The 19,218-nt window shown below is 45.2% G+C and overlaps 1 protein-coding gene across 5 annotated transcripts in view; it reads right to left on the reverse strand.

Moving 5' to 3' along the window:
• TCF7 (transcription factor 7) overlaps nucleotides 1-19,218 on the reverse strand; it is a 73,571-nt gene that overhangs the window by 21,132 nt on the left and 33,221 nt on the right. For all 5 annotated transcript variants that reach the window (XM_088173707.1, XM_088173705.1, XM_088173706.1 and 2 more), the window contains exon 4: nucleotides 920-1,052. In XM_088173707.1, the coding sequence (XP_088029833.1) occupies nucleotides 920-1,052 (133 nt within the window). The remainder of the gene's footprint in view (nucleotides 1-919; nucleotides 1,053-19,218) is intronic.

Here is a 19,218-nt window from a genome sequence, read left to right on the forward strand (position 1 = left end):
TTTTATCAATAGTGTTAACTAGCTGATGCCTCTAGGACAGTTTGGATCACTCCTCGGTGGAGGCCTTTGCCCAAATCGCAACAGTTGGTTTTGTGCCTCCGTTTTGGCACTGGTTTCTGCACTCTTATGGACACTGACCTCCTTCCTGAATGCAGTTTGACACAAAACTGTCAGTTTGCTTGCTTTCCCATGAACTCAAGCCCAGGTTTGTGTAAAAGCCTGGATAATCTGAACAGATGTTCTGCACTAGGGTAAGGTTGATTTTACACTTAGTTTGTCAGGAACCCATGAAGAATGATGGAATGATGGACTGGGGTGAATTTCTCAACACATACCTGTATTTACAGTTTAATTTAGAGGGTTTAACCTCAACATACTGTACTTTCCTCCACAGCCTCATGAGCCAATTGACATGGGCTGGACTCACACAGGAACACAAAAAGCCAAACCGGGTGACAACCACGTAACATGTGGCTATGGGAACGCACATGTCAATCCAGTCAACTACCAGACACTGATCCTGTTTAGTCAAAATATTTCCTGTTTCAAGCATTTATTTTCTCAAAATGACAACCTGACAAGAGTTTAGGTATGAGTCAAAGGAAAGATTACTTTCCATTTTCTGGTTGACTCTTGTGCATTATCGTGCAGGCTCTGGTCTGGTCTCAAGGTACAGGACAGTTTGTACAGAGAACTGAGCACACTCCATCAGAAGGGCTGGCACTTTTGGTATCAAACTGCTCATGGCCAGATCACAAAGCATTGCAAATAAGCCAAATAACCTCCTACTGCTAAGCAATGTCCCAGGTGACCAAAGGTTCTGATTTTTCTTATTGATTTGGTATCAGGCGGGTGCCAGCCTCAGTGGTCTCCAGCTCTGTCACCCTTCCCAGCACACAGGTGCCAGTGCTGCCATTACCTTGTTTCTGGTTGATGTCAGCGGGCAAGTGTGGCGAGTGGGAGCCATGGCTGAAATGGTCGTTGCTGTACGGGATGAGTGGGGTGAGAGGGTGCACTCCGTGCGACGGCTGCACAACGGGAACTTTGTTGGACTGCAAGACACAACGATGGAGAAGACTCAGAAGTCATCAGGATTCACCAGCAAGGAGGGCCAGTGCCCTCTGCAGTCCTGCTGTTGCCAGAAGGGCTGGGAATAACTAAAAACACTACACAAACACTAAACAAATTAGTAAACAAACACTGCAGCGTCCTGCAAAAAAATCCATAAACAAAGCAGGGAAAACAACTGGAGATGATTTCTTGGATAAGCGGAAAACAGATGAAACCAGCATAAAGTTTTCAAAGATCAGAACTTTTTTTTCCATTCATTTCCAGTATCTTTTATTCTAGGACGAATGCTCCAAGTATGTTACCCAAAGCAAAACTCTTGTTCTCTGTCCTGGACTACAGGGTCTAAATCTGGACACAGTGAATCTTTCATATTCATTGTGAAAGTCATGTTTGGACTTCATTAATCAGGGCTGTCATGCAAGGATAGGCACAGGATCACAGAATCACTTAGGCTGGAAAAGACTTTATAGAGATCATCAAGTCCAACCATTAACCCAACATTGCCAAGGCCACCATTAAATGCTGAGGGTAATGCCTCTGAAAATAGAACGTGGTCACCTTGGGCTGAAATCCCTGTTGGATTAAGCTCCAGTGCTGGAGACGGACCAGAGGGAGCTGAGGTAATGCTGGAGATGCAAAAAATCCAGGAAAAACAAGCAATGAAATGTCTTCTCTTGTAGCTACTCCTGGTTACACACAGCATGGCTGTTGGAGCCCAACACCTTGGAAAAGGCCCTTTTTGGTGAACACAACAGGAAGTCCTCCTGTGTGTTGGAGCAGAGAGAAGAGAACCTGTTTGGAAGAGCTGCACAGCTGTAAAGAACATACACACAGACACACAGACACATAGACACACACACACTGCCATCTACGTAGCCTCCTTGCCTCGAGCATCCCGTGTTGCTTCCTACATGCCCAGTTTTGTCCATGGTTGCCTTTAAATCCAAACTAACTTAATCTTGGTGGTAGAATGTTAGGATTTGTCCCAGATAAATCCACAAAAAGAAACAGGACTAACAGCACTTCAAAACAGGGTGAATTTGGGAACGGAGCAGGTCAGAAAGCTCTCTAGGGGCTAGGAACTGGGTGTGCCAGCCAGTTTTTACCAGTCTCACTGGGATGTCTACAGATGATTTGCTGTGTGACTTTTGACAAGTCATTTAGGATTCCTGGACTCAATTCACTGGTGCCTTTCACTTTGGTAATGATTTTGCTCAGACAAAATGAGCACAAAGCTCCAGTTTGCTTTGGTGAAGGAGGCACAGACACAGACAATGACTCTGATCAACCTGTCCTGGACTTATTCCAGCTTCTCCAAGTGAACTGGGAGCCCCGGCAAGTCCTGTCTTTTGCATCCCTGCTCTGAGGAGGAAATCCATGAAGCGGAAAGGAAAACAGACAGATGGAGACGCTGCTTTACATCTGCTTTTCCCACAAAAGTTTGCTCATGCAAATAAAAACCAAGAGGCACGCAAGTCTGCATTTGAGAATGAATGAAAACCCTAATTCCTGATACTTAACAGGCATACATGTTTTTTTTCTACAATAGTACCCCATACAATGGGGTACTGGGAATGTAATCCCCCTTCCCAGCACAAACTGGTGTGGTATCGGCATCGCTGTCCTGCAGCAGGGCCATGGGTTATGTGGTTTTCCCATCAAGAGCAGCACTGAGCTGGTTCCTTGCTTAGTTAAACATGTTTGGAGCTCTGAGCTCTTTCTATTCTTAGCCATCATATGAGATGAAGAAGCACTTTTCAGTGATATTTCTAAAATTAGCTATGGTTTAGCTTATTTAAGATCCACAAAGCTTAAATGAGGGATATGCAGTTCTACGTGTACATTCAAACAGAACACTGGAGCAGAACAAGCTCACTGTTGAGCTGTTTTGAAAACCTCAACTCAAGCATTTCTTCTGTTCAAAGTAGGGCAGATCTTTCTGTCCCATTTGCCTCATGCCTGATCCACAGCACCATTCACCAGCCAGCCTCGCTGCCTAATGACTGTGAACGGCTTTCAGAGCAATGAGAGAAGACACAGACTACTCCAAAACAGATGACTTGTTGTGATGCTGATCTGCAGGACAACTCCCTAGGGAAAAGCAGGGAGTACATGTGGTTACAGTAAAGCATGGACTGTCCTCCTTCCCACGAAAGCAGAACTTGGATGTGTTCAAGGCCAGGTTGGACTGGCTTAGAGCTGGTCTAGTGGAACGTGTCCCTGCCCATGGCAGGGGATTGGAAAGAGATTATTTTTAAGGTCCCTTCCAACCCAAACCATTCTAAAATTCAGTGGTTCAGTGGTAACCTGGTGGTACAACAAGACTTGCAGCTCAATTACTCAGTTTTTCCATCAGTTCAGATGGAAAACAACATGCTGCACCAGTAAGAACTGCCTTCCCCCATGACCCTTCTACATTTGCCCTTGCCTCACTCAAAAACTTCTCTACTCTCTAAAGCCATAAAGATTTGGTGGGAAGGATGACCAGCAAGGAGACAAGAAAAAATTCTGCAAGGGGCTATTCATACCCCTTTCCACTTCCACCATTAGGGAGCTTGTGTACAGGAACCCATCTCCCAGAATAAAGGGAAGAAGGTAATGATGCACAAAAATATGGAGAAACAGTGAAAACTCCATCTTGATCCTGGCTCAAAGACTGCAGCTGCCAATGGTTGTGGCCCATGGTGATGACTGCAGCTCCTGGTCTTCCACAGCTGTACTGTGGAACCACACCTGGCTTAGAGAAATCCATATGCCAGAGAAATAGGATCAATTCCCCTTTTTTGCAAGGTCTAGATTATGTTCCTGCAAATCAGCTGCAGCACATGAACCTTGAAGAAGCTTTTCAAAGCCAGGACTTAGCAGCTAACAATGTTTTATGCCATAAAATTAGCCTGCTGTAAATGTTTTCTCCCAAGAGGATTGAATTGACATGAGGGCAGTGGTTTGGTGTTCTCTCAGAAGGTCTCCTGGGAGGACACTGGGTGCTGCTGGTCAGGACATCACAGGGAGGTTTGGTTTGGTAAAGCATCGTATTTTGTCCCCTGGGTTTCAACACAGCCCAGCGCTGCAGTGACAGAGCTGCTCATTACCCACCCACCAAAATTAACACTGCTGGTGCCAAACACCATGGCCCCAACACCAATTTGTCACCTCCTGTCCTTCAGCAGCCACAGGGGGATGTGAAGGGGCTCCAAGGACAGCTTTGCCTCACCTCTTTCAGCACAGCCCTTTGAGGCCAGGTCAGGGAATGAGCTGTGCAGCCACCACCTTGTACAGAAATGAAGAGACACATTTACAGCAACTGCAGAATGGTATTTCCAGAGGGGATGGAGCAGCAGGATGCAATTTGCAAGCCTGGAGGGCTCTTTCCCTTCTCTCAAATTTGCTAAATTGAAGCTCTGCTGAGTGCCCAGCTTCCATGTGAACGCTGCCCCCTCCTCCCCTGTGTGCTGGGCCAGGCACTGATGCTGCAGTGCATCCCTCTCCCAGCACCAACCATCCCACCAACTTCCCTGAAAATGACTGAAAAACCCAATGCTACTCAAGGAAGAAGATTCCCTCCTTGAAGCAAAGATGCGACTTTAATAACTAGAGGTAATTGGAGGAGCAAAGAGAAAAGACAGTTGCATTAATTATTAAGAAAGATTAATTGTTGGCAAGGGAAAATTAGATCTCCCCACCCACACCTGTGGGTGATTGTGATGAGATCTCAAGGCCAGAGAGAAAACTCATTTTCCTCTGACCACATGCAAACCCAATGGATCTTGCATATAAGGATCACCCTCACCATTGGGGTTCCAGTGTATTTTGGCCCCAAGGTGCTTGATTAGACTAAACATCCTTTGCCTTTGCTCCCATTCTTGATCACACGTGCTCTGGCCACAGGTAGCAATGGGGTTATACAAGCTGCTGGTTGATCAGAACTATAAATGAGGGTTTTTTAATAAAAATGTGGGGTTTTCACTAGAGAATAGTGTGAGATTACAATCAAACATTTTCTGGAAAGCACCTCATGTTAGCAAGTATTTTAATTAATTTTTAAAGACTTATCTATTTAGTCATGACATGCTAAAAATGAGTAGTTTTACTTTGCTGGTTTGATGGAGGATTTTTATGTTAAACTTTAAAGCTAACCTTAGAAAAATGTAGCACAGAAGGTCAAAAGTCAAAATTTCAATGAAATGATCAAACTAAAAGATTTCTATGTCTGGTAAAACTCTTTGAGTTTTTAACTCTGAAAATATTGTAGAAAAAACCAGCAGTGGTCACACCACGCTGCCTGGCGGCTGCTGAGGATCCCAACATCTCACCAGTCCTGGGCTCCACCACTGCTTTTACGGATGAGAATGACTTTAACCAATTTTCAGGTAGAAGACAATTCAGAACTAAAATAAAGTAGTTTAACTCTACTGCCCCTTCCAATAATGAAAAATGTTACACTTCATGCTGTTAAATTTTCATGGGGATGTGACTTCAAGAGGTGCTGTGCTCCCCATGGAGGATAACAAGTGCCTGCCTTGCACAAACCACAACTCCCAGAACATCAGCCAACATCCCGAGAGTCAAAACTGCTGGAAAACCCTGCACTGTGAGAGCCACTGTCCATCCATGGATGCACAGGAGCCTGCAGGGAGAGGAAAGTCCCATAACTCCTCTATGACCCTTAGAACCAGGTGTCCACATGACCCTGGCTGTGAAGAGGGAAGACTGAGAGCACCCTGGAGGGAGCAGGATCCATCCCCCACAGCACAGAATGCCTGGGTGCAGGAGCTGGTGGCCAGGGCGAGCACTGTGGTTTCCAGCCTCGCCGAGGAGCCTTGCCGCAGTCAGGTGAAATTACTCACACCACTTTCAAATTTTCCCACGTTGCCAGCCCGAAAGACAGAGAAATGAAGAGCTGTGGGTCAGCTCAGCAGTGGCCTGTGTGTAGCAAGGGGTCTGGCCAAGGGAAGGGAGCTGGGGCAGGCAGCTGTGCCATGCTGGTGGCCATCACCACCATGGCAGAGGGGGATTTTGGCAGTCTCAGAGCCCTGTGTTGCTGGCTGTGCTGTGTGTCTGGCTGCTGGGAGCATCCCCCAAATCTGTTCTCAGCTCAGATGCTGGGCTGAGCTCCGAGCAGATCTCCATGTTCCTCTGTCCTGCGTGGGTGACTGGGTGCAGCACAGGAGCTGCAGGCTGCAGTCCAGCCCTGAGTTGCCCCATATGTGTTTGCTTAGATGTCACTTCTCAGAGAGAGTGAGATGAGCAGACGTGTCAGCTATGAAAAGCAAAACATACCAAGGTTTGCTGTTGCTGATTCAATGAGGAATTAATTCCTCTTCACTGCAAAATTAGTCATCGTACCACAGGAAGAAAGGTATAAGGTCAGGCTGCATGCTACCTGTGACTGGGGGGCACTGTGCCTTTTGCACTTTTCCTACAATCAATCCAAATTAGCAAATGATTAGAGATGTATCGGGGACATTAGTTCACCTTGGATGAGGCCCTGGGCAAGCTGGTCTAGTGGAAAGTGTCTCTGTCCATGACAGGTGGGTTAGAACTGGATGATCTCTAAAGTTCCTTGCAACCCAAACCATCCTCCTATTCTTTGATATCATTAAGGACATTATTAGCCACATCCCACAGCATCAGATGCCAAGAGGGCTTTCAGGAGGGCTCCCAGGGGAATACTATCACTTGGGGCACTGGGGACCCAGAGCCCATGACTCAAAGCCAGCTCTGCGCACTCTAAGTTCTGGTAACACCTCCCAGCCCAGACCCCCAGACCTTTTCAGCAGACACCTTCTCCCCTAATTTCCCAGTGGTGTTACACCAGAAGATGCTGTGATAAAAGATCACCCCAAGTACCCACTGCAGACTGTTTTTGGCACTGACTGCATGTGCCGGGGCAGAAGCCCGAGGCAGCCCGCAGGCAAAGGCAGCCTTGACTCATTTCTCATCTCATCACACTTTTTTCTCGTTTCTCACTTTTGCTGCAGTCCCAGCACCCCAGCCCGCTGCCGCAGAGGAAAGGAAATAGGGAAAGTTAAAGCCACCCATGCTCAGGCACTGTCCTCATCCAGCCGTGCACCCCTCCAGCAGAGCCAAATTTTGGCTGCAGCAGCAGCAGCAGCAGCAGCAGCAGCAGCAGCAGCAGCAGCAGCAGCAGCAGCAGCATCTTCCTGGCCATTGCCCAAGTCAACCAGCATGACTGTGGCACAGACCTCATCCCCAAGACCAGAAGAGTCTCACTGCCCTGTGCACCCCACCTCTGGCTGGCCCTGACGTGCTTATGAGCAGTAGTCAGATGAAGAGGAAAGGAATAATTTGCAGTTATTAATTCTTGCATTATTTCTGCATATGAATTGCAACAAGGAGCTGATTGGTTTAAGAGACCTATCACACATACAGGCAAATATTGTCTTTGCTCAGTTTTTTATCCAAACATTGCCCTCACCCTTTTTTATCCATGCACTTTACATTTTGTGGTTGATGGGGCATTAATTTCCTCAACTCTTCCCTTTCCCCCTGATTTCTTTCAGCTTCCTTAAAATCCAGCTCTGCTTTGAAAATGCTGATGAGGCACCTGGGTAGGCCTGATCTTCTTTGCACATTCCAGGGGATGTGCTTTTCTTCGTGGCCCAACTCAGTTCCCCTGATCCGGATTCCCCTGTGACTGGGATGTGCATCAGAGAAAAAGCTTCCTGACATTCCACACCATCTGTGTGCCAGCACTCAGAGGCATGACCAAGCTCCAAACACGATGGGGACAAATCATGGAATCACAGAACAGTTTGGGTTGGAAGGTACCTTAAAGATAATACATATACAACTCCCTGCCATGGGCAGATATATACCCCCCACTACACCATGTTGCTCAGGGCCCCATCCAAGCGTTCATCCTTGAATGCTTACAGTAATGGGGGGAAATACAGGGAAAAAACTTAAAAACCTTCCAAAATTTCTCAGTGACCTTCCATGCTGCTGCTGGTTTCTGATTTTGAGCAATAATGGTTATTATGGTTCAGTAAAACTCTGCAGGGGAAATAAGCCGAGTTTTTCACCATTTACGGGCACAGGAAGAGCTGTTTCACTTCTCAAGTATTTATCTTCTTAAGTATAAGAGAAAGATGTAGGTGGCTCTTCCTGAAAAAAAAAAAAAAAAAAAAAAAGAAAAAAAAAAAGAAGAAGAAGAAGAAAGCATGGAAAAATAAAGATGAAAAGCTCCTCCCAGAGGTTGCTCTCTTAGGGTAACAGGGGGCAAGTTTGGAGGCAGGTACACCCCATAGCAGAGAGAGGAACCCCAAAAAATGAAATTTAGACATCACCACCCAATGTTTAAAACTCCATTCAGCAGAAAAGCCACCTCACTCCAGATGCCTCCTCAAATCTGCAGAAAGTGTCCTTATGCAATGCTTGCCTTGCCTGGGGAATACCCCTGCTGTGACCCTCAAAGCATCTACTCAGGAGGGGATAGCAACTCCCCTCCAATCCCAGTGTTCCACTGCCACAAAAGGCAGTGGTGACATCTGGCTTCATGGAACCAAAATGCTGGTGCAATATAACCCAGTAGCTACACTGCAGCACCAAACCCCTGCTAGTCTCTCCCAAAAAACAGGGCAATTTTATTCTGGGGTTGCATCAACCCCCAGCTTGTTCTGCAACATCCATCCCTGGTTATTGGCTCTCTCATGTTCTGGGCTACAGAGAAAAAAAAAAAAAAATCTCTGTCCCCATCATGCCCTGTGGTTCTGAGAATTTGAATCAAAACCTGCAAACCCTGGAGTTACTGGTAACACCTGAGGCTGTGAATGCGAAGGCTCCCGTTTGACCTGTGGAGGCTGATAGGATCTGACCTCCTTTATTTAACTCCACTTCTCAAAGGCCAGTGGTTGGTCCAGTACCCAGAATTAATTAGGAAAATGTCCAAGAGGGCAAGGGAGGAAAGCAAAACAAAAATGTGTTACAGAGTCAAGACTTGCCCTGTGGCCAGGTTTGAGACGTCGTTTCCGGAAGGACCAGGGATGTCGTCCTCCATGTACCTGGCAGCACCAGGTCAAGCCAAACCTCAGGGTGCAAAGGTTTGGTGAAACACTGAGGGTCTGCACTGTGAGAGCCATGTTGTGATCCCTGTTGCTGCAAGTTTCAAGGATTTTTACCTGCTTTGAGAAGCCATTTGCAACCCCCCACCTCAGCTGTGTGCTGGATATGAACTGAGATGGCTTTGTGTAGCCGTGGAATGGGATTTTAACCCTTTAAGTGCAGCGGAAATAAGATGCACAGCTACATGGTCATCTTTCATGACAGGAAGAAAGAGACAAGTTTATTCAGAAATACACTTGGTTTTATAGCATGACTCGCAATTCCAAGAGTACAGAAAAGGTGATTGGTTCAGAGAGAAGACACCCCATTCCCAGGGCCTGGTCACACACCACAACAGGTATTCTATCTTTGTTATTAATTCTTTTTTATTTTGACCAAATTATCACCCTGGGAGAAATTCTCCCTAGCCTTGAGCTGGACCAGCTTATCGGCTGGGAACAGAGCTGAAAAGCTCCAGTCTGGAATATTTTTCAGGCTGTAATTTTCTTACTTTCTCAATATGTGTCCCACAGCTATGGCATATAGTTTTCACATCCCTAGATATAGGGAAGAAATTATTTCTCCTGAGTATGGGAGCCCAGAGAAACTGTGGCTGCCCCATACCCCAGAAATGTTCCAGGCCAGGTTGGATGGAGCTTGCAGCAACCTGATCTAGTCGACGCCATCCCTGCCCATGGCAGTGGAGGTGGAATGAGATGGTCTTTAAGGTCCCTTCCACTCTGTGATTATAAGATCCTTCCTCTCCAAGGATGTGCTTGCAGCAGCAGATGGAAAAACCTGCACGATTTCTGGGGCCATCTGCCAGCAACAAGAACCCTCCAGGTGCCAGTGTTGTGCAGTTTTCTGGAGGCAAATGTTTGCTTACAGAATCCCTGGGCATGAGGAGAGGGGTCCTGGCTGCTGGCTGTGTTTTTGTTTCCATTTATAACAAATACAAAACCAGTCCATGTACTTGAAAGTGTGGGGGAGTTTACAAAACACAACCCCTCAAAAACACTGATGTGATTTAAGACGTTTTGATTAACCAAACATCAGAGGGGTGAATCCTGCTCCCCCACGTCACAGCGGTACCAGGGTGCAAGGACACCATCCTGCTGGTGTCACCCCTGTCACACTACGACCTGGACAGGAGACCTATCACAGTACATTTGCCCCTTGTCTATAGGCTTGGGAAGGGACAGTTGTCAGCCCCTCCTGGCAAGCACTATAGTCCCTATTTTTTTCCCACCTTTTCCCTCTCCTCTCCTCTCCTCTCCTCTCCTCTCCTCTCCTCTCCTCTCCTCTCCTCTCCTCTCCTCTCCTCTCCTCTCCTCTCCTCTCCTCTCCTCTCCTCTCCTCTCCTCTCCTCTCCTCTCCTCTCCTCTCCTCTCCTCTCCTCTCCTCTCCTCTCCTCTCCTCTCCTCTCCTCTCCTCTCCTCTCCTCTCCTCTCCTCTCCTCTCCTCTCCTCTCCTCTCCTCTCCTCTCCTCTCCTCTCCTCTCCTCTCCTCTCCTCTCCTCTCCTCTCCTCTCCTCTCCTCTCCTCTCTTCTCCTCTCCTCTCCTCTCATCTGCTAGTCTCACAGCTCATCTTCAGGGGAGATCTCATTATGTGACATCACTAGTTGAAAGAAACAACAAACAAATCCAAGTTTCTCACCCTATCTGAAATCCCCAAATTGCTGACAATGCTGGGAAAAAATTATAGGAATAACAGGAATAATAAATTTAAAAAAAAGGTACTGTAATGCTGCTGACTTGTCCAGAGGGAGCTTCCTCATGGTATCCAACGACCAAGGCCACACACTCCCACAATGTCAGATGACACCAAGGGAAGATGTTTTACCATGTCAAAAGTGGCCATGTCCAAGCCCATGCCACAATACAGTAACAGACAAGTCAAAACAACCAGGGATGATAATATGCAATATTATCATCCTCCTTGAGTGCACATTTCTCTACTATGGTGAAATCCCTTCAAATTTATACAAATGTCAAGCACATTTCCAACATTAATGGCCAGGAATTAATGAACCACAGATGCTCTGAGCCCTCCTCAGGGTCTCTCCCAGACCTCTCTACAGCATCATTCCAGCCCCGTGTGGGGACAGATGTCACTCCCTCCCTAGCACTGGTTTTGCCAACCAGTGAAGCCCGATGGGTGAGGGAAGTGGTGAGGGGCATCCCTCCCCACAGGGACCCCCAAATCCCCCTGGTGAGCCCAGAGAGAGGCGAGCTGCCCACTGCCACCCTCACATTATCCTAATCTGACTCACATTTAGTTCCCAGTTTCCATGATAAACGGCTCTGTGGGGGCAATGGAGGGAAGATAATCCCCTCTGGAGCCAAAGGGATGCTCTATGGATACCCTGCAGCTATAAGGTGATAGCAGCTTTCCTTATTGCTCACTTTCAAGGGTGACATATTTACAAAGAATGCTACAGCTGCTAATCCTGGATGATACCCTGTGTCTGCCTGAGAGAAATCCTAATTTTCTTGATAGGAGGAATTAGTTCCTTTAATGCTTAATACCCTTTTTTTCCTCTGAAAGCAAGCAAGCATTATTGTGCAGAGTGGAATAAACATTTTAATTAAAATGTGGAATTTATCTTCCAGTTAAATTCGTACGAGCCCCCGACGACATGTCAAACTCTGCTTTCCCATTTTGAATCTTCCTCTGATCTCTTAATGCAGGCAGCTGAATTAAAGCCTGGGCTTGGTGGATTTGCATATAATTAGAGAGCAAGGGAAATTAATAGTGAATTGAATGGGTTTCTCCTCTGCTCATCTGATGTTTTCACCAGATTAAAAAGAGTTGATTTTTTTTAATGACTACAAAAACATATTAAATATTATTTAACCTTTTTTTGTTGGAGGGGGGGAAGCAGACAGACTAAAGAAACAAACTTATACATATGATAATGAACAACTCCTATCGTGGGAAGCAAATATCATTGTAATTAGGATTAGAAAGGAATCCTAATTAATCTTGTCCTGCCACTTGACTTCTAGAAGTTCCTTAAATGTTACCTCCTATGAGATGTAAAACAAGGAGCAGTTTAAATGCTCGACAGCTAGTCCTGGCAGCCTCAGCAGCATGGGGCAGAGGCTCCTGGATGAAATTTAGGATGGAGAGGTCTGATCCTGCGAGCTGGACTCAGACTGAAGGGGAACATGCAGCTTTGCTGCCCCAATCGCCTAATTCCTCACAACAAACTAAGTAATGACGACTGAGTGCTGGGACTAGCAAACCAAGAGAGATGTGATGCACTAAGTACCACAGCAACCCCTGACTCCAAAAAAAGTATCTTTACAGATCTTTTTCTTTTTTTTTTTTTTTTTTTATTTTTAATTTGTCTATTCAGGAATACTTCTGGGGCTCATTTTCAGAATTGAAGTTCAGGTAAGAGGTGGGAATATATGAGGTAACCCTGGTGCTGTGCATCCCCACCCCATGCCTTGATTTCATCTTCTCCACACTTGTGAAGATAAAGATTACCCACCATGCCAGTACTAAGTCATACCTAATTTAACTCAGATCTTGTCATGTGTCATCAAATCCTGTTTTTCAGGTATTGAGATTCATAGATTTAATTGCAAAAGATTTTACTACAGGAGTGGATAGTCATGAGATTATTTTCATCTTTGTGTCTCAGTATGGAAAGCAGCTTGGAAAGAGCTGGTTTAAAACTTCAGGGCCTGGATGAAAGTCTCATTTACCAAATACAGTGCCAGGAGGTGCCATAATGGGGGATTATGACTTGGCCTATTAATAAATGCAGTAAACTTTATTTTTTATGCCAAAATAAAAATAATAAATGAATCCTGCTATGGCTAGGCTGGCTTCTCAGCATATTTTTACCAAGCGCTCCCATCAGTGTTTGGCTATGGTTTTATGAAAGTGACTGTCAGCAATGGCCCAGGGATAACCTGGTTAGGCTGGACATGAAAAATTGTCGCTTCGAAACCAGAGACCACACAAAACGTTCCCAGTCTTGGATTTCATTTTAACCCCAGCTAATCATACATTCACAAGGCAGGACTGATCAAAGGCTTCACACGGAAAAAATAAGAAAGTCAAAATTTCATACGGTTTTGATGAGAAAAATAATTGATGAAACCTTTCTCTTTCAACTTGGTTTTGCTTTGAGTTCGGGGTTCATGGGAATACAAGAAGCAACAGGTGCAAACCTGAGAGGGCTTAGTACGGTTCTAATGATGCAGTTCTTATTGAGGAGCTTATCACCTGGCCCAGGACTGCACAGAGCCAGGAATTTTAAGCCATATTACTTACTTTTCTCAGATAATCCACAACTCTTCATAAGGAACACCAAATTTCACCACAGTTTTGCTGGGAGAAGTTTAAGTGCATGACAGAGTCCTGGTTGATGCACTCACCTTTCCAGGAGGCAGAAGACCCAGACATAAGCCACGTTCATCCCAAACCTTTCTTTGCATTTTCATGCTCTGATTCTCATCTCTGGTGACATTTGCAAGGGCAATCTATTGCTGGGCTGTACCCTTGGCTGGCCACAGAGAAGGTCCTGGTGGCCTGACCCTGACTGGGGAAAGCAGCCCCAGGGAAGCGTTTGCTCCCATCACACCAGTATGAGATATCACTGTTTGATGGAGGTGGTGAAGGGCAAAAATGTTCAAGTACCAACTTTGCTGGTTGAGGTCAGACTTGTTTTCCAAAACAGCTTGGTCTGGGAGCTCACCCTGCCCTGCAGTCAGCTGTGACATGGCACTCCATGGTAAAGGTTTTCCAGAAAAGTTAAACAAAGCAGAACTGAGCAAACAGAAGGGTGTGTATGGAGTCAGTTCCACGGAAGGCAGGGACCAGGGTGGCTGATGTGGAAGCAGCCGCTGCATCCCAGCACATCCCAGAATGTCACTGGTGTACAGGTACATCTGCCAGGTCTGCCTGCATCAGGAGCCCCCAGTGATGCCACCATGGTGCCACCAAAGTGCAAGCTGCTTCCAAGAAACGGAGACAGATCCACAACTGCCCCAGCATTTACACCCATTTAGATGAAAAGAAGAAGAAAAAGATTTCAAGAAGAAGGAAGAATGGATGATAATATGAAGCTTCTGGCATAGATTTTTTTCCCAACCAGATAATTAACTAATTCAACCCAGCACCAGAGATCAGCTATTTAACTGCAGGTCATTTTGTAACACAGATTTTTTAAAAACTTATTTGTCATGGTCTCTGATCTATTTCAGTAACTGACAGCTGTATTTACTGAATGGTGGAATTGAGGATACAGAAAGTATTGATTATATTGATTAAATAAAACCTCAAAACATCTACCACACCTGTATGCATACAACCTCCACATGCCTATAGTGACATTTTTAAGCTAAGGTATTATTTAGAGTTTGAGCTGGAAGTCCTTGTCTCATATCTGCTTTTAATAGAATCTGGAAACGAAAAACTTATCTTGCCACCAGGACAGTGATACACAGGCAAAAGACTTCTTGCCTCAGGACACTGTCACGTGAATAAATCCTGTATTAGTATTGCCTTTTTTATAGTAAAACTTCTCTTCATTACCCATGAATTGTACATTTGCTGAAAAAAAACCCAATTAAAACATTATTGCCATAGGGTTATGATTTACATTCTTCCCAGTGAAGCTTGCAATTAAAAAATAAGATCATCTATCCTCTGGCCATCATCTAAACTCCTTAGAATGCAACAAGTAAAAATCCTATGGATTACAGAGAATTACACTTTTTTATACCTTTTGACTTTAAGTGAGGTGCTACACAGATAAAGCAATTTCTTCTCAAAACACATTCTTAATATAACATCTTCCCTTTAATTCTTTGGCTGGCTCTCTCTTCTATTTCAGGACATAAAGCAACTTGGGACTTTCTGAAGAAATAAATCCCCCAAGCTGAGCTGAGCCCCAGCTGATGGGATTCATAAGGAAACAGCGTCTCAGAACCGGTGACTCTGCATGCCCCCAGCTGAAGTGTCTGGGGCATCTCCAAACACTTTTAGCAAAAGATTAACAATTTAGACTCGTGGAATTGAAAAGAAGATACAACTCACGGCAAAGTCCACAAAGTTTTCCCATCTAAGGCCAAAACCACGACATTATCTCTAGTGCTGGCAGGTGTTCATTTGGGTCTTGAATCACGGAATCATTTAGGTTGGAAAAGCCTTCTAAAATTATCGAGTCCCTATGTCAACTCAGTACTGCCAAGGCCACCACTAAACTATGTCCCCAAGTGCTACATTTACACGTTTGTTAAATCCCTCCAGGGATGGTCACTCTACCCTGAGTGCCTTGGGCAGCCTCTTCCAGGGCTTGACAACCATTTTGGTGGATATTTTTTCCCAATATCTAAACTTTCCCAAAATCTAAACCTTCCCTGCCACAACTTGAGGCTGCTTCCTCTTGTCCTATCACTTGTTTATTTGGAGAAGAGATGGATCAATACCTGGCTTCACCCTCCTGTCAGGGAGTTGCAGAGAGCAAGAAGGTGCCTCCTTTTGTCCAGGATGAGCCCTCCTAGCCCCTCTCCTCATCAGACTTGTGCTCCAAACCCTTCCCCAGCTCCACTGCCCTTCTCTGCAAACTCTTCAGCACCTCCATATCTGTCTTGGAGTGAGAGGCCCAAAACTCAACACAAAACAGAATTTCAGATGCAGCCTCATCAGTGACTGTAGAAGTAGGAAGAGCCAGTTTCCTACAAGTTTGTTGTATTGGAGGAGACCAGCCATAAAACTCTGCCTTTAGTCCATCTCTCTTATCATCACATCCATCTGCCTTATATTAGCCTGCCAAGGCTATATTTGAATCAGTAGTTTAACAGAAATTGCATTTCTTAACCGTAAAGTGTATTTTAGGGTGGAGACTTGTTTATCTCCTGAATCTGAAAAAGACGGAGCTCAGCAGACTCAGTTTTGCTTGTGGTCTTCACCAACCAACAGTAAATATTGCTTGTAATGGGAGATTTTATATAAAATATTTCTATACATTTGATGCAATGGCAGAATAATAACTACCAGTGACTGACCAAGGTCTTACAGGCAGCTCAGGGATTTTCTCTGTCTGTTTCCTGGCTGACCCCAGAGGAAGAAGAGGTGTGGGGAAATTACTCAGGAACAGAGGCTAATGAGCATTTTTCATTATTTTGTCCTTATGACAGCAAAGTTTGCCACTGATTTCAAGAGGAGTATTGTCTGCCACTCTGTAGCCACTAGCATAGAAATCTGTGAGCATTAAAAACTTAGGTAAGCAAGGGCATAAATACATGCACATACATGAACGTCCAGGCAAACACATGCATAAACATGCATGCCAAGGCTCTCCTCCTGCACCAAGGAATCACAGAATCATACAATCTTGGGATGATTTGGGTGGGAAGGGATCTCAAAGCTCACCCAGTTTCAATCTCCCTGCAATGGGCAGGGACCCCTTCCACTAGAGCACTATAGTGGAGATGTGCACAAACTACCAGGTCCTGGAGACATGGCAGAGAAAACAGAGGAGGGAAGCCAAGATAACAGCACCAAGTCACTGATGTAATCAACCCCTGGGCCCCTGGGACAGCCCCCAGCCCCACGGGCTGCTGAGCTCCACTCAGGGGCCCAGCATGGCAGACAGCACTGGAGCATGGGGCAGATCAGCCCCTCATCAGCCCTCCTCATTAATCCTCAGGCTCAATAGGTTATCAGGACCCAACTACCCCCCCTAAACAAAATCCACTTGCATGTTCCATTTAAAAAAAAGTATTAGCATTTTAAATTACTATAATTTGTGCTTGGGACTAACAAATCTTAATTATTCAGCAGAAAACAAATTATAGTGTGGGATTTAATCCCTATGTCTACTCTACTTCCTACAAATGAGCTACCAGTGATCTATGAATGAGCTACCTGGCAATCAGCAATTACATGATTTATTTTATTTTCATTCTCCATTGGGTATTATCTGAATAACTGCAGTGCCTCTGCTCTCACCTGACATGTACCACACTGTGCTGGTTGCAATGACATCTGCTGGTGGCTACAGACCTTCTCAGCTGGCCTAGGTGACTTTATTCACCATAAGAAAAGAAGCAGCTATGTGCTCCTGCACTTTTGGTTTTGTTATGGAATTTTTTCCTTCAACTCAGTACAGAGCTATGGAACAATATTTAGGTGAAAAGGAGTAATTCTGCTATATCTGAGCAAACTCAAGAGGTAAAACCCACCCCAGCAGACCATGGAGCACAATGCCGCTTTGACAAGTCTCAGCAGTTTCTCTAATAAACCCATGTGCCATGGGTAAAAAAGGAAGGGGCAGGTTTCACTGGAATGGAAGAGTTAGTGTAATTATAAGTTAGGGGATCATGGCAAAATTCAGATCAAAGAAAGGCATTTCCCATGGCAGATCTCCAGCAGTTTCAAGGAAAGATAACTTCAGTTCTGTCTGGGTGGCAAAGAAATGAATTGGCCACTACAGCAAAGGACCACACGACTAGAGTACTGTAGGACTCTGAGCCCACAAACTGGCCAGTATTTCTCTTTTCCTTGCCCTGGGGGGTTGGCTGACACACATTCCCCATGTCCCAGCAGGGCTGCCACTGTGCTGGGTGCTGCTTCCCATAGAGCCCACAAGCTGTTCCATGGAGGAGAGGCTGTGCTACATGAGGTGGATGTCAATGCCAAGTGGGAGAGGGCTTGGAGCCACCTGGTCTAGTGGAAGGTGTTTTTGCCCATGGCAGGAGTGTTGGAATGAGATGACTTTTAAGGTCCCTTTCTACCCAAACCATTTTGTGTTCTGTGACCATGATGGACTGTGGGCCACCAGGGCTGCAGGACAGTCCCATGTTCCCTGAGGTGCCATGCTGCACATTGGGTGCCCTTTAAAATAAGAAGCATCATTAAAATAATTCCTCATGGGTCTCACTGAAAGCTATTTATCTTTATGCCAATGGATAATTCAGAATCCTGGTTCCCTTTGTACTGGGATTCCCAATACCAGTGGTGTGAGAAGACACACCACTAAAACCAATGCATTTCAAAATCCAGAAGCATACTGCAGGTGCCAATAGGTAAAAAAAATTGCTGTAAACAATCCATAAACAAAGGGGCTAGCACTCATGGAGTGGTGGTGTTTGATAGCATCTTTCTGCTGAGACTGAATTCCTTGTGTTCCTGCACCACAGACTTGAACTCTGCAGTATCCCTGCCCCAACCAGGGTAAGGACACATTGGGAAGTATTTACAGTCATCCCTGCTGCTTGGGTTTTTTTTTAGAAGGTACATTACTAGAAGAAAAATGCTGCAAAATAATTTTAAAGATTTCAAAGAAAACGTTATTGCCCCAAGTAGAAAGAAGGGAACATTGACTGGTACCACAACTACTCTATGTAAGGGAAATACTTCTCATCGCCACTTACTATACCTGATGGGATGCCTATTCTATCATATTGAAACAAGGTTAGAGTTTATTTAAATTCTGGACATAGTCACTTAACAATTTTAGCTGGGAGGAGGAGGAGGTGGAGACTACAGACAGATTCCTTGCAGGGAGAAGTCTCTAAGCCCAGCAGCCATCCCATGCCACAGCACAACCCAGCCACAGTCTGGGTACTTCCAGGCAATGCAAGAAGTAAGATGATGGGTGAGATCAGAGCAGGATGGAGACTGAGGGACAAGAAAAACTGTTAAGTTTTTCATGTCACCAAAGTGTACACATCCATGAGCTTAGAAGCTTTGAAGAGTCTGATTTGTAAAATCAAAAGAAATGAAAATAAAATAATTAAATAAGTCAGATGGCAGCTAACAGACTGCTCACCTAGCATTTTCCCACCTCGGGCAGGAGCTCTGATTAATGCTAATTAGCTTATCTTCACATTAGATCCTGATGATTCATCACTTACTACCCCAGGAATTATGACGCACTGGGGAGAGATATATTTGTAGATTCCATGGGTGTATGCCATGTCTGGAACACTTAAATGATTTTGGCATGAAAAGGGACCAACCACAAGCCCAGCTAATCAAACCAGCATTTCTCAACCTACACCTTCCAGTAGTTATGGAAAAGATTCAGAGCAAAGACAAGACTATGGCACTGAAGA

The sequence above is a fragment of the Sturnus vulgaris genome, chromosome 15, assembly GCF_052056855.1.
Source record: "Sturnus vulgaris isolate bStuVul1 chromosome 15, bStuVul1.hap1, whole genome shotgun sequence".
NCBI lineage: Eukaryota > Metazoa > Chordata > Aves > Passeriformes > Sturnidae > Sturnus > Sturnus vulgaris.